We start from the raw sequence: 26945 nt of genomic DNA, 5'->3' as shown, positions 1-26945 counted from the left end.
GCCCCACGCCCCGCCCCGCCCCGCCCCGCGCCTGCGCTTCCTGCCCCTCCTCGTCCGGGATGCTGCTGCCGCTGCTGCGGAGTAGCTGCTTCCCTTCCTCCTCTCCCGGCGGCGGCAGCGGCGGCGGCAGCGGCGGCGGCTTGGACGCGGGCGCAGGGGACCGGCCGGAGGCACAGCTGCAGCGCGGAATCCGCGGGCTGCCGGGGCCGCTAGAGCGGGCGGACGTCGAGCCCGGGGCCGACCCCCGGCGCGCGGCGGAGGCCGAGGGGGCGCCGGGGCCCGGGGCGCGCGGCCCGGGAGCGGGCGGCGGCGGGCGGCGGGCCGAGCGGGAGCCGTATGCGTGCATGGATCCGGCCGCCGCGCTGCAGAGGCGGGCCGGGGGCGGCGGCGGCCTGGGCGCGGGCTCCCCGGCGCTGTCGGGCGGCCAGGCTCGCCGGAGGAAGCAGCCCCCTAGGCCGGCCGACTTCAAGCTGCAGGTCATCATCATCGGCTCCCGTGGCGTGGGCAAGACCAGCCTGATGGAGCGCTTCACCGACGACACCTTCTGCGAAGCCTGCAAGTCCACCGTGGGTAAGGGCTCCGGGGCTGGGCCAGACCCCAGCTGGGCCCCTCCGCCGCAGACTCTGCCCTCCCGCGGTCCCCAGGGCTAGTGCCCTGCGCCCTGCCGGCCTCATTTCTCTTCGCGTCCGTGAGCCTTTATCTCTCCAGTTGGGTGGCCTTGCATTTGGAGGATGGGCTTCTCGGTGAAATCTAGGGGGAGGGGCGGTCCCAGTGGAAGCCCCTCCATCCTGTTCCCAAAGCCAGGCCGAGATTTTCGTGTAGTCTCCACGCACACTTGCCCTTGGGGCCTCGAGGCCCTCCATCCTCGCCTGGCACAGACCCCTCACGCCCCTCCCACGTCCCTGATCCGAGCTGGTTATTGAACCAGCGTCCCCTCTCGCACCCCCCAAGAGCCGGTCATGAGACCAGGGTGATACATTGGTCCTGTTCCGCTCTCAGGGACTGTGAGAATCTCTTCACGGAAACTCCTGCCCCTTACATTACTCACCCAAGAAAAAAGGTAATGCGATGTGGGAAGCAGGCAGGCAGTGCAGAAGCTGTGCCCCTGGCCAGATAGCCAAAGTGGGTCATCTATAGCCAATTCTGGTGCCTTAGCAGTGCCTTGTGAGAACCAGGGCTTATTTTCTAATTTTGAACTCCCATTTTCTGATGCGCTGAAATAATGAAGCTTGAAATTCCCTGTGGAGGATCTGGGGAGAATATTAAGACTAAAACTACACTAAATTTCTTGTAGTAACTGTGAATGCGGGACAGAGGGACTTCAGCTGTACTTGTTCATGACCTCACGTAACCCTAGGTCTTGCAGAAATGGGGAGGAGTGTGCCAGGGTCCTCCCGGTGGGTGAAGTACAACGGTGATGTAAATACAGTAACTCTCCAGGTCAGAAAGTATTTTGTCCTCGGGATCTAAAATCGAAACTGCAGGGGAGTTTTTTTTTGTTTGTTTTTTTTTTAAACGAAGTTGGATTTACAGGAGTTGGCATTGAGGTTGGTCAGGTTGGTGTGGGTAGAAGTTGTTTCTATGGCAAACCCCTTAAAGCTGTCAAAGCTAGGGAACTCCATAGATGAGGTAATTCTTCAAAGTAAAGGGCAGTCATCTTCAGTGATAGGCAATACAGGATTTCCCCAAGAAGGTCCAGAGGTCCAAGAAACATTGACAGGTGTTAAAATGTGAAATACAGAATTGAAAGTATCTTCCCACATACTTATACACATATTTAGCTTTGTAACTAGTGGTAGCCACCACGGTAGAATTTGGGGATGAATTGGTTTTTTAAATGTCCTATAACAAGACATTACTACATTTTCAGTGTCTTATTGGACAATTAACCCCCCCCAAATTTCATGTTGTCTTTTTTGTTCTGCCTTTGAGAAGTGTTTCCCTTTCTGCTTTTTTGGAATAGATTATTTGAGAAATATTTGTGCTCTCTGTACCATTTGTTTTTAAAATGACGCCCTTGGGACCAGGATATTAAAATTCAGTAACATAACTATACCTGTTTTAAATATCCAGTCTTGGATCACGTAGAAGAATTGAACAAACGAATGAGGTTTCACATTGTTATTTTAGTATCTGATGTCGATAGAGTTAAAAGCAATTCAGAAGTATCAGTGTTTCATGGCTGCACACTTCAAAATATATAAAAATGAGGGATGATCGGGTTGTACCGTGTGATAAAGAGAAATCAGCACAGGCATTATGGGTGGTTAGATGAGGGCTTGCGTGGGTGGAGGGGGTGTTTAGGAAATGGACAAAGGTGTACTTTAGAGTGGGAAAGAGAAGGGGTGAATAAGGGTTTTCTAAGCAGGGGCCACAGTGGAACCCACTCCCACAGGTTAAGAGATCAGTTGTGCAGAACTGCCCCCTTCTTCACAGCCAGTCACAAGTGCAGGTTTTCACTTGTGTTTCTGACTGACCAGCTGTAGAGCAGAGACTCCGAACAACCACCTTCTTAGGTTTGATTAATTTGCTAGAGCAGCTCACAGAACTCAGAGAAACTTTCTGTGTACTGGATTACCAGTGAGTCATAAAAGTACGTGATTCAGAAAGGGACCCGGTGTTTATGTGGTCTCGGAGCATGACACTCTCCCCAAATATCCACGTGTTCACCAGCCCCAAGCTGGAACCTGCGCTTTTGGGTTTTATGGAGGCTTCATTATGTAGGCATAGTTAAATCATTGGCCAGTGGTGATTGGGCTCAGTCTCCAGCCCCTTTTCCCTCCTTGGGGTGGGGGACAAAAGTTCCAACCTTCTAATCACTTAGTTCTTCTGTTGACCAGCCCCCATCTTTTGGTGAGGAACATTCTGAAAGTCACCTCTGGGAGCATTCTAAAAGTAACCTCATTAACATACCAAAAGATACTTTTATGATTTTCTCCTTAGAAAATCCCAAGGGTTCTAGGAGCTCTGTGACTGGAATGGGGACAAAGACCAAATATATATTTCTTAGTATAAATCATCATCTCACAGACACATTCTGGAAAAGACTCATTAGTGGACCCTGGGAATAATGCTTGAAGATTCCAGACCTTGACTGCCATGCTAAAGAGCATGGGCCTTATCCCATAGCAACTAGAGCTGGAAAGGCCTCTGAATACAGCATTGGCATGGAGACAGCGAAACTAATTTGGCAGGATTACATAGGATATTTATTGGGGAATGATGAAGAAACAGGAGGCAAGGAAACCAGGCAGTTTGGTTCTCTGTCCCCTTAACAAACAAATATACACACTTCACATGTCTCCCACGCTGCCACCACCACAGGGTTCCTTGTGCAGTTGGGTTTTTGTTTCTTCCAAACATAGCCTATAGTACTTGACTCGATAAGTTTTTAATAATTGTGGGAAGTTCACAGAAAGTTGATAACCTGTGGTCTGATCCAGAGTATGAAGACAGCTGAAGAATGCTAACTAGCTGCCCCCTCCCCCTGCAATCCCTGCCTGTGTTTTTTTCCTTCCAGCTATCAGATCATTTACTGAGCTCCTACTGGGTGTGAGGTACTGTGCTACCCAGTGGTAAGCAGGACACGGTCTCTGTCCAGAAGCGGCTCAGAGCCTGTGGGGAGCAAGATGCCCCTGTTAGTAAGAGCAGTGGTGGAAATGTGTATGAAATACTCCAGGAGCACAGTGGAAGCCCCTCCAGTGGGGGAACCTAAGAAGAGGGCTGTGTCTGGGAGGCTTCCTCCTAATCGGAATGCTTCATTCTGCAAGTTGCCTTAGAAAAATGGTATTTTGGGGTTCCTGGGTGGCTCAGTCCATTAAGCATCTGGCTCTGGAATTTGGTTCAGGTCATGATCTCATAGTTAGTGGGATCGAGCCCCACATCGGGCTCTGCACTGACACAAAGGGCTCTGCCCCCTCCTCCACTAGTGCGCTGTCTCTTTCTCTCTCTCTCTCTCACTCTCACTTTCTCTCTCTCTCTTTCTCTCCCAAAGTAAATAAATAAACTTAAAACAGAAACACACACAAAGAAAAGTGATGTTTAAATGTCGTGTTGGGTGTGGTGTGGAATTGTGGTCACCTGACCTGAAGGCCTACGTCTGAGCGGTGAGCTCATAGCTAATTGTGCTTCTGAGGCCAGTTTTCCAAGTTTCAGTAGTAACATTGGATCCACGTAGAGAAAGAGCCTCTTCCACCGAGGACTTTCCCTTACCCTGTCTGGGCTTGCAGATGTGTGCTCCTCATGACTCCGTACCCCACAGCATGGCGGGGAAGAGTCTCTGAGCATGCGCCAGCCCAGGTGGGTCACTAAAGTGAAGGACTCGTGTAATTCAGAATCTACAGGAGTGGCTCCGTGCGTGGCATTTTACAGAGAATCAGGTTCACTTGAACTTTTTATAGAAGATTGTAGTGGAGGGGTGCCTGTGTGGCTCAGTTAGTTGAGCATCCAACTCTTGGCTTTCAGCTCATGTCATGATGCTGAAGTCGTGGGATCAAGCCTTGTGTAGGGCTCTGAGCTCAAGGTTCTCTCTCTCCCTCTGCCCCTCTCCTCCCTCTCTCTCTCTCTCTCTCTCTCTCTCTCTCTCTCTCTGTCAAATAAAGAAAAAAATTTTAAAGAAATAAATAAGATTGTAGCTGAAATCCCAAGGGAGTTCATAAAATTATAAATGAGCAAATGTTGATTTTTTTGTTCTGGTTTAAAAAACACAAAGTTCACCAGGGTATAAAAAGCTAGAAAGACTATTTACTAATTGACTTACTTAATGCAAATTGTCTAGGATGGAGTATTATTTTCAAGTGGGATTTTGTACTCATGGAATTGAATTAATCTGATATAACTAGCATAATTTGACAGGTCCTTTAAAAGTGCAGTAGAGTTTTTTTGACGTTTAAGGAAATAGAAACAAGTTAGTTCTGCTATAGAAATTTATAACTATCTGACATATAGGAAACAAATCAATTAAATTTTATATATCTCAGCACTTGTTTTATTTCTGTATAACTGTTGGAAACTGTTAACTTTGAATTGAAATGATTTCACCCACCTTCACCCCCACACCGGCAACAGCGCATTCTAGAGAAGACACTGGCATATGAATGAGGAACCTGGGCTTTTGAGTTAGGCTGTCAGTAACTAGCTTGTGCCTTTGGATAAGTAATTTAGTTGTCTGTGCTTATAAAATGTAACATTCTATTAGTAGTAGCTACTATTTGTTGAGCACTTACTATGTGCCAGCAAAAGGGACACTGTCTAATCCTCACAGCAATCCTGAAATGTATCCCCATTTTACAGATACGGAGGCAAAGGCCCAGAGAGGTAAGCAACTTACCCACATGTCACAGCTGGTCAGCAAGTGATCAGGGCCAGGGTTGCTACAAGTGAGTTCTTTCTAACCCTTCCTTAGCTTATTTGGAAATTTAAAGTTACTTTGCTTGGTGAAAATTCTGTGACTCCAAATCAAACACCATGAAGTCCTTCACAACTTAATCGAGGCCCCCTGCAGGCCTGTGAAGATAGTGCTGTCATTGATATATGGTATCAATGAAATTGACTTTTCTGAAACTATGCCACTATCATCACTTGTCACTTGCCTTCTGGATTTTAACATATGCTCTAAGAATTGTATTTCTTACCTAAATATTCGATCATTCGAGCATCTTCAGCCTTTTGCATATCTATTAAAATGTTCCAACATTTTATATGTATATATATGTATAAAATATATTCATATATTTTATACGTATATATATGTATAAAATATATTCATATATATTCAAATATATTCATACATATGAATATAGGAGGAGAAGTAGGAGTAAGGCAGTCTAGAACAGAATTCTGACTTTCCTGGGCAGTAAAACTTCCCCTAGAGTGCTGGAAGCCAACCTAGGATTGCCAGTTCTTTTACTTTGCCAGGTAAAGACATTTTTTTAAATTGCTGTCAGCAACTTTTCAGTAGGAAGAAAAAGAAAGAAAGAAAGAAAGAAAGAAAGAAAGAAAGAAAGAAAGGAAGAGAAAGAAAAGAAAGAAAGAAAGAAAGAGAAAGAAAAAAGGAAAGACAGACTATCAGGATTAAAAAGTTCTTTGAATTTAGTTCCGAGAACCTCACCACTCTTCATTTTTCTCATTGCACATCAACACATCAGACTTCACAGGCTGGCCCCTGAGAGTGACTGGTCATAGATGATGGTGCTTTACTGGAGCCTGTTTTCCCTCAGCTACTGGCCATGGTCCCTGTGTTCTCTTTGCCAGACTCCTCCCTTTTGTCCAGAGTTAAGATGAAGGTGCACTGAGGATGCTTGTTCCGTGGGCAGGGAAGCTCAGTGGTACAGGTAGGTGGCTCCATTTTATCAGGAAACAGGTGGGCATAAGTCCCCTGCAGAAGCGGCTCTTGTGGGTCTGGCCTTGAATGTTAGGGGACATGATGGGGGAAATGCAGCCCACAGGGGTCTGGTCGGCTTTACCTGGAAGCAGTGGAACCGCTGCTTCCATTGCCTGGAAGCTGCTTGTACTTCATTCTGGAAACAGGTCAGACATTTTTGCTGGAAATCCCAGAATGAGCATCTAATACTGGATTAAAATTCCAAATGGTGTATTTTATTTTGCTCTTGTGTGCTCATATGCAGTCTTCCATGCCATGGCTGATCTGCCTAATTGCTTCACTTAGAAGAGAATTAGGAGAGTTGTCCAGAATTCCCACCCCAAGAGCCCAACACCGAGCCTCTCCAGTGCTGTCTCACTCCTCTGCCAAAATGATGTAACACGATGACTCAGGGAGATGTCAGTGTGAGAGGAACAGATGCGAATGGTTAACATTTCGTTTTTATACCAGCAGATGCTATGCATTGTCATTAGCTTGATTTATTTAATGAACTCAGTGCAAACGGATAGGCTTGTGCAGAGCACCACGTACGTCCCTTTTTGTGGAATAGTTAGCTTTCAAAGAAAATATGGAAATTTAGTTGTTGTCTGCTTGTTCAGGTTGAATAAAAATCTATTTAGAGACCTGGCTTAAGTGCGTTCAGCCTTTCTTTCACTGTTCTGCACTGAAGAAGAAAGGTTTTATTATGCATGATAGAGATCCAGATTCTTAGAGATTGCCTCTCTCCCTCCAGCCGCGTGGAATCTGCCAGGAGCAATCTGTTAGCAGATCTTAGAACTGGCTTCAGAAGGCAGAGTAGGTTCCTTTGAGAACTGCTAAGTCCAAATTATTCTCCAGCCTTGGGTGCCAGATACATTGTTCTAATGAAGCATTTGTTGGAATTTATAAAGAAAATGTAGCTTCGTATAGCCTAGTCACTCAGTAGGTGTTATCCAGGAGGCTGTTTGTTTTTCTGTAAGACACCATTCTGCTAGCTGTTCTAAAGGGCACAAAGCTAACACCTCCTTACCTGGCTTGTCCTTTTTCAGAAGGGCAGGTGAGTCATGGAAAGAGCCACAATAAAACCTCAGAAAAGAGGTAAAGTGCTATATGCTGTTGTACTTCAACAGAGGAAGAAATTGATTATGCTCCTTTTGTCCTTTTATCGCACATCTTTGACATTTGGAAAACCAAACTACGGACCTCAAATAGTGCCCTTAATTGAATGTGATTATGTTTGTCAAAACCCCTTATCCTTTAAAACCAGAAAACACACCGGCTGAATAGAACACTCGATTCCATTGAAAACCTTTTCCCCTCCAAATCTGACAGCCTCCAATGTTTGGTTTGTGGTGCTTATGTAATGCCTTCTTCGTTTTAAAACCAAACAGATTCTATTTCCACCTCAAGCGGGCTTCTGGCGGAAGTAGCTGATGAATCAAATTCTCCTGGTTTGCCCACCTTAATTTAGGATCCAGGACCCTCTAAGCGGAGACCCGGTGATGGAACAGGCCTCTGTAAACCAGGAGCTCTGTCATTCACGTGCTTCCTCTCCCTCTTCAGGCATGCCGCACCAGAGCCCCCCTTCTGGCTGACTGCTAACCCATCACACCTACCATCAAATTTTCACTTTTAATTTTCACTTCTAAAGGAAAGCACTCCACCTTCTCCTTGGCCACTCCTCCTTCTAGACACCGTTCTCTGCCTCCCACCCCAATGGTGTGATTTCAAGAGGTCGATACGGGGTCCCGGATGTGAGTCCTGCCTCTACCACAAGCTGTCTGTGTGTCTTTAGTGAGCTACTGAATCTCCGTCTCCGCACTCATGAAAAGAAATAAGAAGGACTTAACACGCTTTTCTCGTCTCACGTGCGGGAATAAATGGAGATGAAATATCTTAGGTACCTGGCTTGGAAGGGACAATTATAAATGTCAGTTATGTTCCCATCTCCTCCTAATCTATACCATAGATGCAAAAAAAAGTGTCTCATAGATGAAACAGTCCCAAGAAAGAATCTTTATCCTTTAGAGATACATACCGAAATGTATACAGGTGAATATGAAAATCAAAATGTAAACACATGACCTGGCTAAAGGGCAAAATGCATCTGACAGTGCCTGCATTTTTATGGACCCAATCTGAATAGTAGTCAAGTTAATGTTTTTTTGCATATGAGGAAAATATTCCTGATCCACTTTTTATCATCTAAGGTTTTGGTTGTTTTTTGTTTGTTTGTTTTCAGATTCTCCTCCCCTCCCTCAATATTCTCTTCCTGTCGTGACTCAAGGCACGTTGTCCCCACCTTTTGAGAGAGGGGTATGTGTGTCTGTAACCAGGGAGCACAGGAAGGCTTCCTGGTGCAGGAACAGCAGGTCCAAGGCCACCAGGAGACCTCACTTAGTTTTTAAAAATATTTCCTTAGCAATGCAGAACTTTTTTACCGTGAAAGATAGCTTTATATCTTGCAGCCTTTCCCTCCTTTTCTTATCAGATGAGGCTGCCCCGGTGAGGTGAGAGTATAGCCTGGAGCCACCCGCCGGGTTCAAATCGGTGCTCTAATACGCATCTGCTCAGTGGCCCTGGGCAGCTCCTAGCCCCTCTGACTGCAGTGTTTTCATCTGTAGAATGGGGACAATAATATCTGCCTCATAAAACTGGCAAGTGCATACACTGCAGTGAATTAATGGACATAAAGCCCTTAGAATAGTACCTGAGGCGTAGGAAGCAGCATAGAAGAGTTCTTCATCTTTTTATCACGAAGGGAACAGACCCTTTCTGTGAAGTGCTTTCCTAAATGTATATACTTCGTGAAAATGCAGCCGCCTGCCGGTTCTGACGGGCTCTGTGGGGCACACGCTCTGTTCCCTCCCGCCTCTCCTTTGAAGCGATCGCCTCAGACTCCTCCCTGTCTCGTGGAGTTCGTGGTGCAGGTGTCCAGCCAAGTGCCATCTCTTCGTGCTGCATGTGTCAGGGATGGCGAGATGCAGTGTAGTCTTTTCTTTGCGGGAGGAAGAAGCAGATCTTACTCCTAGGATGGATGCTTGATGTCCTCAGGCCTGATAAGCATTTTTTTAATGTCCTACCATCACTTTCCTGTGTTCCTAACAGTACCTACTGCTGAGCCGATCAGAGTGTTTTATAGTCATAGCACTCAGTCTCTATGTTATTGAATCCTTTTCTTTATGTGGTGCTTTCCCGTGGGGACTTAGGTTGTACTCTTCCCTGGCCGGTGGTGTTTAGGCAGAAGACTGGCCCCACATGCATTCAAGTGACTTGTTTTCCAGCGTTAAATTTACCTCCCTCCGTGTGACTTTGACTCCTTTCTTAATTTACTTTCTCACTCAGCGCCATGAAAACACTGGAAATCCTCCCCCTTAGTAGAAAGACCATGTCCCAAATTGGATGACCCTGTATAGAATCTATGTCCTTGGAAGAAACGCCACTGTATGAACTTAAGATAGTTATTATGAAGTGTCCGTAACATGACAGCCACCGTTTGAATTGAGACTTACTCCAAAGTCTGTGAAATCTTTCAACGTCCTAAAAGTGTTAGGTAAAGAAAAATCAGATCTTTGAGGAGGGGGAGGGAAGCAGGGCAGAGAAGAAAAAGAGCAGTCCATTCGGCTGTAATCACAGGTGTGGACCACGGTGTTATTTTTGCTTTTATTTATTTAGCTTTTTTCTGGAAAGGAATGTGAAGAAAGACGCTTCTGTTTATTTTTGCCATTTTCACTTTTGTAACCTCTTGTGGCCCAGCAGGAAGAAATACGGTCCTGTTTTAGAACTGTTTTGCCTTAAGGGGATCTTAGAAGTCATATCAGCAGTACCTATGCCAGCCCTTTATGCTATTTGCTAAGATTTATGGGAAACAAATGCAGAGAAGACCAAGTGTAAAGTTAGGCTTTGTTCTTTAAACATCTCCATCAGTGTGGTTCTGGGTCATTCACAGAACATTTCACACCTTTCCTTTTGTTTTCATGCATCTGACTCTTAGCATAACAACTTTTCATTGCGGGCAATGTTACAAATTTGAACCTAAGGTCTGCCACTCGGCTAGCTAGCATGGGATATGACCTTAACAGCCAAATACCGTATCCTGTCTCCACTCTGGTGTCTCCTTCTGTAAAAGGAGGACACTAGTGCTCACTTGACTGGGCTGCTGTAGGATCCCATGTCAGCACAGAGCGTTTGACAGACGTCCACTATCATTGTTATTAAAGGAAAACAAGACTCAAGGGGCGCCTGGGTGGCTCAGCCGGTTGAGCATACGACTTCAGCTCAGGTCATGATCTCATGGCTCATGAGTTCAAGCCCCGCATGGGGATCTGTGCAGATAGCTCAGAGCCTGGAGCCTGCTTCAGATTCGGTTCCCCTCTTTCCCTCCCTCCCCTACTTGCGTGCGCGCTCTTTCTCTCTCTCTCTCAAAAATAAACGTTAAAAAAAAATTAAAAAAGAAAACAAGATCAAGGAGACGTGGTGACTCAAATAGAGCCATCTGTGCCCATTGTTATAGGAATTATAGCCCCTATAACCTGTGTTCTTTATGATTAAAATACTAAAAAAAAAATTTTTTTTTAATGTTTATTTTTGAGAGTGAGAGAGACAGAGCATGAGCAGGGGAAGGGCAGAGAGAGAGAGGGAGACCCAGAATCCGAAGCAGGCTCCCGGCACTGGGCTGTCAGTACAGAGCCCGACACGGGACTTGAACCCATGAACTTCGAGATCATGACCTGAGCCAAAGTCGGATACTTCACCAACTGAGCCACCCAGGCACCCCTGATTAAAATATTTTTTGAAAGACTCTCATAGCATTAGCAAGCTTCAAGAAAAGTAAGCTGCTTTTGCTAGAGTAATTCACTTAGCGGACCACTTCCTGTCTAAGTGACTGAATCCAGTGTTACCATAATAATCCCCTGGGGTGGGTGTATGGAGGGAGAAGTTATAAGCATATTAAGACTGCCCTGGGGCGCCTGGGTGGCTCAGTTGGTTGAGCGTCTGACTTCCGCTCAGGTCAAGATCTCAGGGTTTGTGAGTTTGAGCCCCGCGTTGGGCTCTGTGTTCACAACTCAGAGCCTGGAGCCTGCTTCCAATTCTCTGTCTCCTCACTCTGCCCCTTCCCCACTCATGCTCTGTCTCTCTCTGTCTCTCAAAAATGAATAAATGTTAAAAAAAATTTTTTTTTTTTTAAAAAGACTGCCCCGTCTTTTAAGGATTTACCGTCAACAATAAGAATTGTAGGAGAAATGAAATACTCTGTTTCTGGAATGACCTATGGGTACTGGGCACCAGACACTCGGAACATCTGCCTCTCCTTTCTTCTAAAGTGTTTTGTGTGAGTTTTATTGTTTTGTTTTTGCTAAACAGTCATAAATTTCCTTAATTTTTCCCCAAAATAGTCAGCATTTCTTCTTACGTATCTAGTATTTGATGGAGAAGAGAGGGTGGCTTTCATACATCAGATTTACCCAGTTGCTGTTGTGTGCCAGGCAGTGTCCTAGGCTGTAGGGAGTCAGGCATGACTGTGCCCTCAGGGAGACACCAAACAGCAAAGAAGGAATGTTGTGATAAGGGCCAGGAGAAAGTTCAGGTCCAAGAACACCGTACACAGATGGGACTGTGGGGCAGGCAGCCGGGTTCAGATTGGGAATCAACTGGGCTGTCAGAGGTTTCTGGGCAGACAAGGAGGTTCTCTAAGAAGAGAGAACAGCAGAGAAAGGCACTTCTTTGCCAACTGCATGGGGTGTCGATTTAGGCCAGTATGACTAAGCCCTTTGAGGGCAGAGACTGTCCCCATCAACCGATGGTAGGGCTGATTGCTTCCCCTGGTAGTCAAGTTACCTGTAGGAAACTGGGTTTTCAGCAAGGGCCGGAAATGGGCGTGCCATTCTTTTTGTCCCTTACCTGTTTATAAACCTCGGTCCCTGGAGCTCCTTCTCAAGGCCAGCTCTGTGCTGACTTTTCCTAAAATGAATCACTGAATATCTGAGGCTACAGATGACCTAATATCTTCTATTAAGGATCATTATAATTTCTGTGGCATGCAAATTTTTAAGATAGACAACCTTAAGAGATTTTTGACTTGATGTAATGTTCTTAGAAATGGTTGTATACTCTGATACAAGTATGTGTTTCCAAGCCATAAGTTAGAGTAAGTTTCCAGTTGTTACAAGCTACTGAGTAGCTGTTAAATGTGGTAAAGGATATTGCATTTAAGAGAGAGGGCTATTTTAATGGGATTTTAGATTTAGACTATTTTTCTGTTGTCAGTGAAGTTGTCATTAAGCAACTCACTAGAACTAGATAGTCTTTTTTTTGTGTTTTGTTTTTTACATTATTTTTATTTTTGAGAGACAGAGCATGAGCAAGGGAGGGGCAGAGAGGGAGGGAGACACAGAATCCGAAGCAGGCTCCAGGCTCCGAGCTGTCAGCACAGAGCCTGACGCAGGGCTGGCACCCACTAACCATGAGATCATGAGCTGAACTGAAGTTGGACGCTCAACCAGCCAATCCACCCATGTGCCCGAAACTAGATAGATGTCTTCTTGGCTCAACAGACTCTTAATCCTGTTCGCTGTGGGTTCATCTTTGTTTTGTTGTCCTATTAAAATTAGTAACCTGTTTATAATCACGTGATGATAACATTACCACTTATTTCCTGATTTTGAACACTAACAGCCTTAGCTTTTACTCTTATTCATTAGACTTGGTGGTTACAAAAGAGTCCTGGTGTAGGATTGTGAAAGTTGTATAAATCGTTCAAGTAGGTAGAAAGTGTCTGACATGTTCAGGTTCAGAATAATCCTTAAGCAAAAACAGCCTAATCAAAACAAAAATTATTGACTCTGGCTGTTTCAAGGGATTCTTTTAGTTGATGTGAAGCAGAGCTCACAAAAGAAGTTTCATCTGCCAATTCTTTTTAATAAAGTAGCAGCCACTGTGACACGTTTTACAAAAGTTACAGTCCCCTTAGCTGAAACTTAAAAAAACAACAACAACAAAACCTCAAACTGGAAACAAGTAGAATACTAGTCATGACAAAAATATGAATTTGACTTGTAGTTTGCCATCACAGAGCAACGTGGGGAGGCCCTAACTTTAGCTAATATCAGAAGGACCAGTGTTTTGTCTTTAAGCTGTGCCTGTTTAAAATCAGAATTTATTAGCAAATATCTCTAGGCTGTTTTTTGTGCCTTGTAGAGTATCACTTTAAGTTACATTCTTCCCTGTGGTTGCGTCATTCAGGAACTCCGAAGATATTGGTAATGCACAAACATGCTTTCTGTTTCTAGGCTGGTTTAGAGTGTCATTTGACTTTGAAGAGCAAATCGGTTCCAGAACTGAAAGTGAAATTGAATTAACCAGTTTTTTCTCTGTGACATTTGAAATTATGTCTGGTATAAGAGATTAAGAATTGAAATGCAGAGTATTTCTCTAGCTTTGTTCTCTTGTGACTGTTTATATTCCTGCAACTTCTCTTTGTTGTACAGACCAAGGGCTGGTGCCCCGCCCCCCTCCCCAGGTTGTAAACATGTCTTTCTTATTGCACTGGTGTCTGCAGTGTGTTGCTAATTATAAAACACAGTCACATGTCTTTCACTTCACCTTGAGAACATCATCTGACTTTGCAGTGTTGCATCAAATCCGTGAGCTGGAGAGCCTGGGAGTAGGGTCCTTACCCCCATGCTGTCCTGTAGCACTCACTGGAGGACATTGGCCCCTGCCCATTAAAGGCCTGACAGCACTGTGATGCCGGATCCTGAGACAGGCAGGAAGTGGTTCCCGTAGGGAGTAATTCTGACTCTCCAATTTAGTGAGCATCCCTTTGATTTGTTTTTTGAGTTACAAAAAGTGTGTAAAAAAAATATTGTTTGGAAATGTACAAGTTTTCTATAACTGAGACCTGTATAAGGTTACATATACAAATGAAAATTTGGTTTAAAAAAATCAGCTGAAGCTTTAAGGGCTGAATTAGGAAAGGATAGTGAGTGATACATGACGGTTTGCTCAGAATTAAAATGAATCGAAATTAAAATTGAGAATGTTAACCTTTATGAGTAAGTTTTTTAAAAATAATTCCTGTTCCATGCTATTCACAATGTGATAAAGAAGTAATGTTTACATATTAACTGACTTCTTTGTGAATGCTACAGAGCTCAATGCAGTGATTTCTAAATCCAGACTAAGGCTATTCGAACTCAAGATTCAGTTTCCAGCACTTCCTGTAAGAATTCTCCCCAATATATCATTCTTTAAAGCCATTCAGTCGTTAACATAATTGCTAATTTCTAAATGGCTTTTCTGCTAAACTGTGGTAGCAATAAATCATACTACGATCAGCAAATGCTATGTAGGTACTTCGTTGTAAAACACAAGTTGACTTTGTACACTTGTATGTGGAAATATAGACTGAGCATCATAGACGTTGGTGGACTTCTGCTTTTCCTTTTGGGATTTAGTACACCAGGTTTTTTGTCTTACTGATAATGATACAAAATATAAACATAGGATTCTTTTTTATGGCAAACTGCATTTTATTCTTTCTTTCTCTTTCTTTCTTTCTTTCTTTCTTTCTTTCTTTCTTTCTTTCTTTCTTTCTTTCTTTCTTTCTTTCTGTTTACAGGTGTTGACTTTAAAATCAAAACCGTAGAGCTAAGAGGAAAGAAAATCAGATTACAGATCTGGTAAGTGGGGATGTGCACCCAGTAACACCATGTGTGTTCACAGTCTGTTCGCCTGTCTAATACAATTAACTGTTCAAGCTGGCTTGCCTCTCCTACTTTTCCTCTCCTTTGCTCATCTTTAAATAAAATGAACAATGAGGAAATTTAGAAACGTCTGCCCATTTCATATTTCATTTGCACATGGGGAGCGGTGAAAGAACACTGTTAACTTTAATGATTGGAGCCTCGATGCCTCTTTTCAAAGCATTTGACATAATAGCAAAACTGTCATCGCTTAGATGATTGCTCAAATGCGCGTTTTCACATTTTTCCAGTTACTATTTGATCGCCCGCAAGGAAAGTCCAGCACGCCCCTAACCGGGTGCGCGCAGTTTCAAGGCAGATCCCCCGTAGACGGCTGGGGGGCTGCCCAGGGCAGGCAGAGCGTGAGCACCGCCGTGCGACACGCATGCTCCCACTGGACGCGTGGCTGGCGGCACGTGACGTAAGCCCCACGGGTGCCAGCTGGGTGTGAATCCGCGGCCACTTTCCGGAGAGAAGCCCCTTTGTCGCGGCACCACGCCTGGGCGACCGAGCCAGCCGTGTCGCAGCTGTGCGGCGCTGGGAGCTGTCCGTCCCCCCACCCCCGCCCCCTTCCCCCGGGAGACCGACCTGCGGGGTGCAGCGCGGATCTGGTGGCGGTTTAAACGTGGCACCAGTGAGGGGTTCGAGACCGCCCTCTTGTGTTTAACATCACAGCTGCTGTGTACTCAGCCTACTAACTCCTCTGCAGGTCCGCTCAGCTCTGAGTGTTTGTCCACCATGTGTGTGTTTGCTTTTCATCCGCGTTACTTGCTGCCTCATCTGTGGCATCATCGGTCACCTAATGCTTGAGTGTTAGTGCCATGCCTTCATCCTTCACCCGTGCCCTGGGTGGGGCCCGGCTGCAGCCGAGCGCACTGCCGCCTCCTGGAGGCTCCCAGGTAATGTCTTCGTTTGGTCTCCTGCGACTCTCCCCCACTTCAAGGCCGGTTTGGGTTTGGGGGTTATTGGCTTGATTTCGACACATGAACAGGCTTGTCTAAATACTTGATGACAAAAAACGTGGATATATTTTATTAGCCCTTGATTGGAAAGTCCGCAAACTTTGTACGTTGCTGCCCATTTTTTGAACTCTGGAGCTAACAGAGGATCTTTCACACGTGCTGTTGTTTCTGATTGTAAGCTCTCTAAGGTAAAGACCTTTTTTTTTTTTGTTTTTTGGGGTTTTTTTTGCAATCCCTATTTTTTTAATACGAAATTTATTGTCAAATTGGTTTCCATACAGCACCCAGTGCTCATCTCAACAGGTGCCCTCCTCAATGCCCATCACCTACCCTCCTCTCCCTCCCACCCCCCATCAACCTCAGTTTATTTTCAGTTTTTAAGAGTCTCTTAGGGTTTGGCTCTCTCCCTCTCTAACTTTTTTTCCTTCCCCTCCCCCATGGTCTTCTGTTAAGTTTCTCAAGGTAAAAGACCGTTATTAAAAGGATCATCCAGGGAGCGCCTGGGTGGCTAAGTCGGTTAAGCTCCGAATCTTAACTTCAGTTCAGGTCTTGATCTCAGGGTGGTGAGTTCAAGCCGGTGCTGGGCATGAAGCCTAGTTAAAAAAAAAAAAAAAAAAAAAAATCATCCAGAGTATGTTTACCTCTGTACCTAGCACGTGTTGGGGAGATACTTTTTGAAGGATACTTTATCCTGAATAAAGGCTTATGTGGCTAATATTAGAATGTCTGAAGCTTGCTTACTGAATGACAGCAGTGTCTAAGGGATGACCTCAGGGCCTATCTAAAAAGACATACCTTAATTACTGTATTAATATTTCAGTTTTCATCTCAGGCAGTAGTAATCTGACCTGTGAAAAGTATGTCCAGATGTCCTGTGCCTCCCTGGAACTCAGCCCACTAAGACTCTGTGCTTGCTGACATTGGGTACTTGTGGAATTTCACCATGGCGCCTTTGAATCTGATCTGAGAGGGCTTTGCCTTACCCCACCCTGCGGGGAAAAGCGAGAGGGTGCGGTTCGGGAAATGTACAGGACACCCAGGAACCACGTTTCTTTTGGATGTGACCACGTTTCCCAGAGCCACTCCTCTGCTTCTCCTTGACTCTTTCGAAGAATATTAACTGAGGGAGAAAAATGAGGTTCAGTGAGTGTATTTAAAGGTTGATTACAGGTTTCACACAGGGAATATCCCAATGAGTCAGTGAGGAAGGAAGGACTTCTCTTTTCCCAAAGGGGTTTTCAACAGGGAATAACGTATCCACAAAACGCCTGCCACTTGTTGGGGCTCCTGGGTGGCTCAGTCGGTTGGGCGTCCGACTTCGGCTCAGGTCATGATCTCACGGTTCGTGGGTTCGAGCCCCGCATCAGGCTCTGTGCCGACAGCTCAGAGCCTGGAGCCTACTTCCGATTCTGTGTCTCCCTCTCTCTCTGACCCTCCCCCGTTCATGCTCTGTCTCTCTCTGTCTCAAAAATAAACAAACATTAAAAAAAAAAAAAAATTAAAAAAAAAATGCCTGCCACTTGTTAATCACACAACACTCAAAGTAAGATTGTTGTCTTCTGAAGCTTTTTACGTAAAGGATTAAACATTTTCTTCGTTGTTAGGCAGTAGATAGAGAGGAAGTATTGGAGTCGTGGTTCACGATTTAAAGTAATAACACGAGTTACTTCAGAGTTAGAAGCGGTGCTTGTACTCTTGCTGTCATGTCTGCTTTGTCGCGGGCATGCTGTCACCACTTTACTGTCACAGTTGAGGGCCCGGGAGGAGCCAGTGTAGTTGGAGAGGGCTCTTCAAAGAGCCTCAGTAGCCTGTGCTCTGCTAATAATAGCTGTGCTCTGATTTTCTAGAATGTCAGTCCATGGACATTCCCAGTCGGTTTTCATAGAGGTCTGATTGGAAGAAGTGCATTTTTTCGTGACGATTTCCATCTGAGAAAATATTAACCGTAGGTTCCTAAAAGTGTAAGTTACCAAAATCTACGGACGGCATCGTCACACTTTCATGCCACGTTTTTATGTCATGGCCACATTTTTCAGTTCCTTGATTATCCGTGGTCAGAAAAAGGACCCATTTTCTCATCTCTGCATTTAAAATGTTTCTTCATGTGTGTGTAAAAGACCTTTATGTAAGTGTAGCTAAAATAAAATGTGTCGACTAGAATATAGGTTCATGAATTTACATTTGAATGCCGAATGCCATCCTGAAGATCATACACAGGGACTTAGAGTTCTTGTGTCGAAATGGACTTTGGAACTATGACGTTTGTCTCCTACCTTTAGGCAAGCAGAATTAAAATGAATCATCCCTGTCTATCTTGCCAGCATTCTTATGTCAACATCAGGCTCGTTTTTCATCCTCTGCTTGGAAGAGATGGGACATTTCATGCACATTGCAGGACCTTGCCCTGCAAATTCCTAATTACATCTTTAAGTGGATATATTAAATACAACAAGTAAGAATCTTTGAATTTTCAAAGCACAGTTGTATTACGAAACTGGGGAAACAGAATTGCAGGAATCTTCCAGTTTGCACCAAAAGCAGAGAGGGAAATGATCACCTCATATTCCCGCTGCAGCAGGTGACAATTTTCCCTGCAATAATACACTGTAAATGTCGAGAAATCAGCTCTTTATCATTGTAATGAAAACTCGGGTTTATGGAGATAAAGAGGGGAAATAGTAGGATTCTGCATCTTCACAGAAAGATAAAAGCATGATCAGTGCATTGGTGTCTTATTAGCATGTGTGGTTTTGAGAAGCAGGAACTTGTGTGGGATTTTTGTGGTACTGGTACAGAGTGGGTATGTAATAAATTCTTGTTGAACTGCATTGGCATTTCATTTCCCTATTCTGTGACCATATGTGGTACAGATAATTTAGCAGGGGAAATAAGCAAAGGAGCTTGAGAGGAAAAGAAAACAAATTTGTACAAGCCACATATTTTGGAAATACGGAACAGTCTCTCAAAGGAAGGTGCTTTTCTACCTCAAGCATTCAGAGCCAGGCAAAAGATGGAATTTAAAGAATGACATTAAATGGGAGTGGTGAACTGATGAATGTTTCCTCATTGGGGTTTTTGTAAATGAACTTACTGGTTCGTTTACTTGTGTTGGAATGATTGCCTCAGATTTTGCATTTTGAGGTCTGCCCTCTTTTTTGTGTCTGACTTAAAGCCAGCAGAGACTGCTAATTTCTTAATGTTTTGAACATTGCTAACTGCGTTCAGGCAACAAGTGTTTTTAACTATGAAAAATGCCCTTTAGGGGCGGCCAAGTGGCTCGGTTGGTTAAGCGTCCAACTCTTAGTTTCATCTCAGGTCATGATCTCACCATTGTGAGATGGAGCCCCATGTTGGGCCCACACTGGGCTTGGAGCCTGCTTAGGATTCTTGCTTCCCCTCCCTCTCCTTCCCTCCCTCTTCCTCCCTCTCCCCCACATGTGTGCATCTTCTCTCTCTCCCTCGCTCCCTCCCTCCCTCTGTCTCTCTGTCTCTCTCTCTCAAAAGGTGAAAAACAAAAATGCCCTTTACTCTTCCTATTCTTCAACTGTTAGTTTTTTTATTAAAACCTCTAGAAACTTCTGTACAACATTGTGCCTGTAGATAACAATACTATATTTTATACCCAAAACTCTTTAAAAAGAGAGATTTCATGCCAAGTCTTCTTACCACCTTAAATAAAAGTAATTTTTTATTGTTGTCTGTTATCTCTAATTTCACTGGTTTTGAGCCCCCACTGTCTAGACTCTAATTCATTGAATGTCTATAGAAATTAATGTCAGCTGAGTTACACTCAATAGCCAGATTAAAGTTGCTTAGAGTAAAGGCTTATTAAACTACATAATTCCCAAAATGTTCCTTGAAGGTCTTAAATCTAATTGCTAAATTTGTGGTGTAGCTATATTGTTTTAACAATTCTACTTTTCAAAGTAGAAAAATGTGTTTTTTAAAACACAAAAAGGCCTAATTTGATCAAGTCATAACTGTGATAGACTGGGAAAACCATGCCGTGAAAGACTGAACTCTTTGTTGATTCATAAGTATTAATTATACCCCTATATACGTAGGATTCCAGAAAAGAACTGTATTCATTGATTCCTCATGTAAATGAAATGGTATCTGAACCCATTCCTTCTCACTTCCCTTCAAGGTGCAGTGCCTATTAGTGTGGTCTTCAGGGTTTCTTAGGAATCTTGAAGAATTCAGTCCCCATCTATCCTATTCAATTTTCCAGTTTTGTTTGGCATTTCTCGGTCAAAAAATAAAGTTTATTTTGCCTTGAAGTGGCGTCAGCGTCGACACTTTAAATCGGTAACCTTTTGTTCAGCTTAGGCTTACTGATGGCCCGCTGTGGACCAGGCATTCTGCCGGACCCTGCTGGACAGAAACAGACCAGCCTTGGCCCTCTTGGGCCTTCCAGTCAGAAGCAGCAGGGGATTCTTATATCCTCTGGAACAAAGCAAACGGCTTTGCTTCATGCGAAGATGAATTTGCCAACAAGCTCTTTTATTTATTTGGCATGATAACGCCATCGCTAATGGGAACTAATTTGGTGGCAAAGCCAGTCTGAACAAAGCCATAAATTACAACCCCGTTGCCAAAGAGTATTTTAGGGATACAGCCCCACAAAGCGCACCTGAAGGGAAGTAGTCTTTGATCAGTTGCATTTGGGAAAATCTGCACGTTCTCACCACTTCTCAAAGTCACGTGGAGGCCTTGAATGGCCCTGCAGTGAAGAACCTTGTTTGTTTGCTGCATTGCCCCCGTCTTAGTACACCATGACCCGCCTGTCTCACGTGACCCCCAGGAGTATGCTGTGAGTTCAGGTTCTTTGGGAAAAGCTAAATTATGGATTGTCTTTAAAGACATTCGTCTCCCCATCAGAAGCCCTGCTGTGTCGGGCTCATTCATAAATACATGATGGTTTTTAGCAGTTTCTTGGCTTATTAGATGGAGAAAATATGTCTCAGCCAGCTGCTATACGCTATTAGTAAGCTTACATCATCCTTTATGTTGAAATGATCGACTTCAGCCTGGAGAATAAATACAACTTTTAGCTTTAGTAGCAGACAATAATGAGCTTTATTGTATTACAAACCTATTTGATGTCTCCTCCCTTCCCCTTTGACCCCTTGTTCTGTTTTAGAAGGATTAAGAAAATAACTACCCTGAGTTTATATTTTTCACTAGTGATGGACTCTCGGTCAGCTTCTCTACAAAATCAGATACAACCATTGATGCCGGTTAGAAGAGTTTGCAGGGGCACCTGGTTGGCTCAGTTGGCAAAGCACGCAACTCTTGATCTTAGGGTTGTGAGTTCGAGCCCCACACAGGGCACAGAGATCACTTTTAAAAAGCAAGAGGGTTTGAAGAGGATGTAGCTCTTTCTGTCATTTTACACATTGTTTTTCTTATTTTTAAAACCTCGGTTTGAGAGAAGTTGGGACTTCTGTTTTTGTCTGAATGTAACTAACTCAGAAAAACTTCCTCTCCTCACCACTAATAATGATGCATGTGCATGGATGGGACTAGAAGCAGCCTGCAGAGGGGTGGGGAAGAGCCTCCCTTTTGCTTTGGAAGGTGGAGTTGCTCCCTCTGGTTATTGTTTGGGAGCTGATTTTTGCTGTTTCTTAGGGACACAGCAGGGCAGGAGAGATTCAACAGCATTACCTCAGCTTATTACAGAAGTGCCAAGGGGATCATACTAGTATATGATATCACTAAGAAGGAGACTTTTGACGATTTGCCAAAATGGATGAAGATGATTGATAAGGTAGGTGTTTTGTTTTCCTCTGAGAACCTAGGTGAATCCCATAGACTGAAAGGCAATGACCTCAAGCCTCAGGGCCCCATTAGGTACTCAGTTTGTGAGTCTGCTGGGGTCTTGAGATCTAATGCTCTCCCCTCTTTCATACTTGACTCTTGCTGCGTACCTCTTTATGAGTAAGTGCTGTTGTTTCTTGAGTATTTCCCATGCTCACTCCGCACCAGCCTCGTCAGGTGGGCACTGTTCCCCTACCCATACATCACTGTCTGATAAGGAGACGGAGACCCTGGAGTAACTAGGCCAACGTCACACCATTCAGGTGCTTTTGCTGCAAACCTGTCTCAAGTAATTGTGTAGAATATGCAAAATTAAATGAGTTGTTCAAGAGACTTCAGTCTTTTTTGAAGAGAGGTCCTACTGTACCTATATTTTTTGAAAACTTAGAACTGTAGCTTAACTTTTTTTTTTCCTGATTGTGGGATTAATGATACCTGTCACAATAGAAACTTCGGGGAATCAAACATGAAAGTAAATTTAAAAATGTATAGTTTGGGAGCGCCTAGGTGGCTCAGTCAGTTGAGCATCTGGCTCTTGATTTCGGCTCAGGCCGTGACCCCAGGTCATGAGCCCCACGTTGGGCTCCACACTGAGCATGGAGCCTGCTTAAGTCTCTCTCTCCCCCTCTGCTCCTCTCCCCTGCTTACTCCCTCTCTCTTAAAAAAAAAAAAAAAAGTTTCACCATTCTGAAAAACCAAATTGAATCCATATTCCATGTAGTTTTACAGCCTGCTTATTTCCCTGAATATTCTGTCAGGCCAGCCTTCCTGTCCTATTAATGTTCTTCTAAGGCATGGGTAGTTTTGTTTTGTTTTGTTTTTTTAATGGCTGCATTCTTTTTATGTACCTTGACTTATTTCATTCCCCATCTGTTTTGTCGGACTCTCTTCAGTTGATGACCATCTTAAGCATAGAGCTGTGCCTGTTTTGTGAGCCATTTCCTTAGAAGAGATTCTTAGAAATTACTGGGCAAAGGCTCAGAAGGTTGTGGTTCCTAATGCCTGTTACCCCATCGCTTTCTAAAGCCCTGAGCCCTGTGAGGACGTCTTAGACCCCACCTGAACCAGTCCTGCCTGGGACAGGGTAGCTGCTCAGAGATTTGGGGAGGGGATGAACAGATAATGGTGGCAACAGAGCAGGTTGGCTTACGTTTCCTGTCAGTGTATGACTGCCCATCGTTGAAATGGAGCTTCTTTTAAAATTCCACAGTATGCCTCAGAGGATGCAGAACTTCTCCTAGTTGGAAATAAGCTGGACTGTGAAACTGACCGAGAAATCACCAGGCAGCAGGGAGAGAAGGTGAGAGATGTGGGGAGCAGAAGGGACGTCACTGTCCACGCTGCATTTAGCAGTGGATAGACTTTTTGTCTTTAAATAATTTCTTTAAATTATGAAACAACACAGTCACATTCTTCTCAATTGTTTGGATTGGAAGGAGCAGGAGGCTTTAGAAAGCATTTCGAAGTGGGGAGAGGATTGTCCGCATCAGTATACACTGCATTATTATCTGTTCTGACATTTGCTACAGAGAAACGTTTCCTAAGCCATAAAATTGCTTTCATGATTTACTCTCATGTATTATATAACCTTCCTTCGGGAATCGGTGATACTCACATTTTGAATGTCAGATGCATCGCAGTTTTAGAAACTTGGGCAAGTAATTCGACTTGAAGGTCCCAGCATCACGTCATCATGTCAGGGATTTTGTTTTGTGTTGTTAACTTACCATGTAGGGGTTTGGGGCACAGTGAACTCTGAGCTTAAACGGGGCTTCACAAACCTTCTGGCCCGCCCCTCCCTGAAAGAGGGAGCCCGAAAAGCTGTGATTCCCCCAGTCCCGGGCCACCTGGCCACACACGAGACCACACTGCACCCCACACAGGAGAAAATGAATCTGTATTCTTAGTTCGCACAGCAGATAACTGGGATGCGGTTCTGTGAAGCAAGTGCCAAGGACAACTTCAACGTGGACGAAATATTTCTGAAGCTTGTTGATGACATTCTGAAAAAGGTAAAATATCCGGAAAATATTTCATCTGAAATTCTTTGTTCCCTCTGTGATGTTTTAGAGAGGGCAGTTAGGGTAGTTATTCGGGGGCTGAAGAACCAGGTGAGGTGGTTAACTCTAAGGCTGGAGGCATCCAGCTGTGGTGACAGCCGTGTCCTGCCCAGGGCCTCTCTGTGTCCAGTGTGGTGCGCAGGTTGGCTGAACCCTAAACGTGGTTTGGTGAAGTGACTGGAGCAGGTGTAACGGTGTTTCGTGTTTATGTGACATTTGCTTTCCTTTTTTTCCCATTTTCCCTCAAGAATTGGATAAAGACAGTGGGGACCTCCTGGAGCTTGTGGGTGTCTCGGGGAGGAGAAAGCCCTGGGCCCTGCCTCCCCCTCAGTGCTATGCTCCCCAGCATAATGATTCCATTAATCAGGCCTTCCGTGATGCCCAGTTGCAGAAAAATTGCTAGATAGCTTCATTGAACACCAATTTCTTCAAGCATTTGTAGGCTTACATTCAAAGATTTGTTTAGTAAGAAACTTTCCGTAAGTGTATATGCTATTACTACATATAATCTGCTAGTTCAAGCATAATTCAGAAGCTTCTAATAAAATGATTGTTTAGGGGCGCCTAGGTGGCTCAGTTGGTTGAGCGTCTGACTTTGGCTCAGGTCATGATCTTGCAGTTGACGATTTGGGCTCCGCATCGGGCTCTGTGCTGACAGCTCGGAGCCTGGAGCCTACTTCAGATTCTGTGTGTGTGTGTCTCTCTCTCTCTGCCCATCCCCCGCTCATGCTCTGTCTCTCTCTGTCTCAAAAATAAATATAACCATTTTAATTAATTAAATAAATAAAATCATTGTTTATGTAATTGCCAAGAGAAGTTTTTTCTTTAGTGAAAGAAACCATAGTCAAATGCAGAACATTTTTTTTTTTTCTGTTTTAATGCATTAAGTTTCCATTATTACTAGGTTCTGGGAAAATATGTTTATGAGATCCATCTGGTTTCTTTTACCATAGGGTATGATGTAAGCTGGGGAGTGTTAGTGCCGTGACACGAAGTATCCTGAACCTGGTTTTCACTTTTTGCCTTTATATTTGAACATCTAATTAAACTTGGATGATTGGAGATCTTTATATAAAAATACTTTGTTCTGGGGCGCCTGGATGGCTCAGTCGGTTGAGCATCTGCTTCTTGATTTTGGCTCAGGTCATGATCTCACAGTTCCGGAGATCGAGCCCCACACCAGGCTCTGCCCATTCCCAGCTCATTTGCACGCGCGCGCGCTCTCTCGCTCTCTCTCTCTCAAAATACATAAATAAACTTAAAAAAAAATACAAATAAAAATACTTTGTTTTCTTATATAATTTGCAGAGCACTTACATACACACTGCATGGTTAAATACATTTGTCTTTTTTCTTTATCCTTAAGATGCCTCTGGATATTTTAAGGAACGAGTTGTCCAATAGTATCCTCTCATTACAACCAGAACCCGAGATTCCACCAGAACTGCCTCCACCTCGACCACACGTTCGATGCTGTTGATTTGCTCCTTTGGAGACAAAGTGGAAGTGATTCCTGGAAAGGGGAAAATGTTCTCTTCTGCACTACAATCATCTTGACAATTTCCTTTCGCACTTTGTAATCCAAGTCAGAGCTACACACTAACTTGTAAATATGCAGATATGCAATCCTGGGTAAGTTTTGGTTATCGATTCCACATTTCCCTCCAAATTATTACATTTCATCCATTATCCCAGCCTCTAGTGTACATATACTGGGAAACGTAGTACTTCTAATATGAAGAATGGGAGAAATGAAAGGTTTAATGTTTCTTGAAATAAATAATATAATTGTCCTCGTTAATTATATTAGGAGGACAGAAGATATTCTGATAAGAAGAAAGAAAGTGGTGCTTCGCTTACTGTTTTAAAGAAAATTTGTAAAACTAAAGACTTTTTGGGAAAAAAAAAAAAAGCTATCATAAGTGCTTTTTCTTTATGCACAAGACCTTTCCCCCCAGCCGTAGCATCTCTGAAGTATGGGAGTATTTCTGCCGCAGGCAGAGTTGCGTTCCTAGCCGTCATCGAGGGTTATTTATTGATGTTATGTCACGGTAGAGTGTCGCTGGTTAGAGGGTAGGGGTCGACTTGGTCCTGCAGCCGCAGAATCCCTCTCATGGTATCCTAACGGACATACCCTGTGCTTTTAAGAACTACAAAGATTCAATAAAGAAAGAAGTGTTTTTGAAACTATAGAAGAAGATTTTAAAACAACGCTGCTGTCCTAAACAAATCCTGTTTAAAGGAATTTTAAAGAGATACATTTTACTATATCAAAGAACATACATGTATTTACCTGAACATTCTATACCTTTGTAATGGTAAAACTTCTCCCCTTTATGGTGAAGCTTATTCCCATTAAGCCTAGACTGTGTTTCTTTTTTCTTTTTTCCTCTTTTTTTTTTTTTTTTTTTTTGGTCTGATAATGGATTTGTGAACTCTACCTTTGGTATATCTTTTATTAAAACTGCACTGTTTTGTTTAGTCAAGGTAAATAAGTAATTATGTATTTGAATAACTTGGCGTGTCTTGAGTGTTGTGATATGAAAAGCATTGTGGTCTTTCTACACTAATGAAGTGCAAATAAAATTTTGTATTTATGAATGAGAGGTGAGTTGCCACATTTATTTGTGTTATTACAAATTGTGCATCTGACAGTGTTTTTAAAGAACTCCACATCTTAATCTTTTGAGGGTTTTAGATGAGAAAAATATGGGACCCTCTGCTGTGGAAAATGGCTAGGCAGCTTCTCAAAAAGTTAAAACATAGATCTACAGTTTGACCCTACCTCTAGGTACATGCCAAAATAACAATTGAAAGCAGGGACCCAAACAGATACTTAAATACCAGTGTTCATAATATTACTCATAGTAGCCAAAGCGGGGGGAACACTGTTCACCAGACGTCCATCAACAGATGAATGGATAAACCTAAGTCGTCTGTATGTAGAACGGAATATTACTCAGTCTTAAAAACTAAGGAAATTCTGACCCCCAATATG

At 43.7% G+C, this 26945-nt stretch overlaps 1 protein-coding gene across 1 annotated transcript; it reads left to right on the top strand.

Annotated features, from left to right (window-relative positions):
* Window positions 1-59: 59 nt before the first annotated feature.
* Window positions 60-26548, top strand: RAB12 (RAB12, member RAS oncogene family). The gene is made up of 6 exons (XM_042910172.1): window positions 60-570; window positions 14982-15042; window positions 21699-21837; window positions 23098-23187; window positions 23795-23899; window positions 25314-26548. The coding sequence occupies exons 1-6, from the start codon at window positions 60-62 to the stop codon at window positions 25425-25427; spliced, it is 1020 nt and encodes a 339-aa protein (XP_042766106.1). The 3' UTR covers window positions 25428-26548.
* Window positions 26549-26945: the final 397 nt, after the last annotated feature.

This window comes from Panthera leo, chromosome D3, assembly GCF_018350215.1.
Source record: "Panthera leo isolate Ple1 chromosome D3, P.leo_Ple1_pat1.1, whole genome shotgun sequence".
NCBI lineage: Eukaryota > Metazoa > Chordata > Mammalia > Carnivora > Felidae > Panthera > Panthera leo.
The sequence above is the reverse complement of the archived record's forward strand: the minus strand, read 5'-3'. Positions and strand labels throughout refer to the sequence as shown.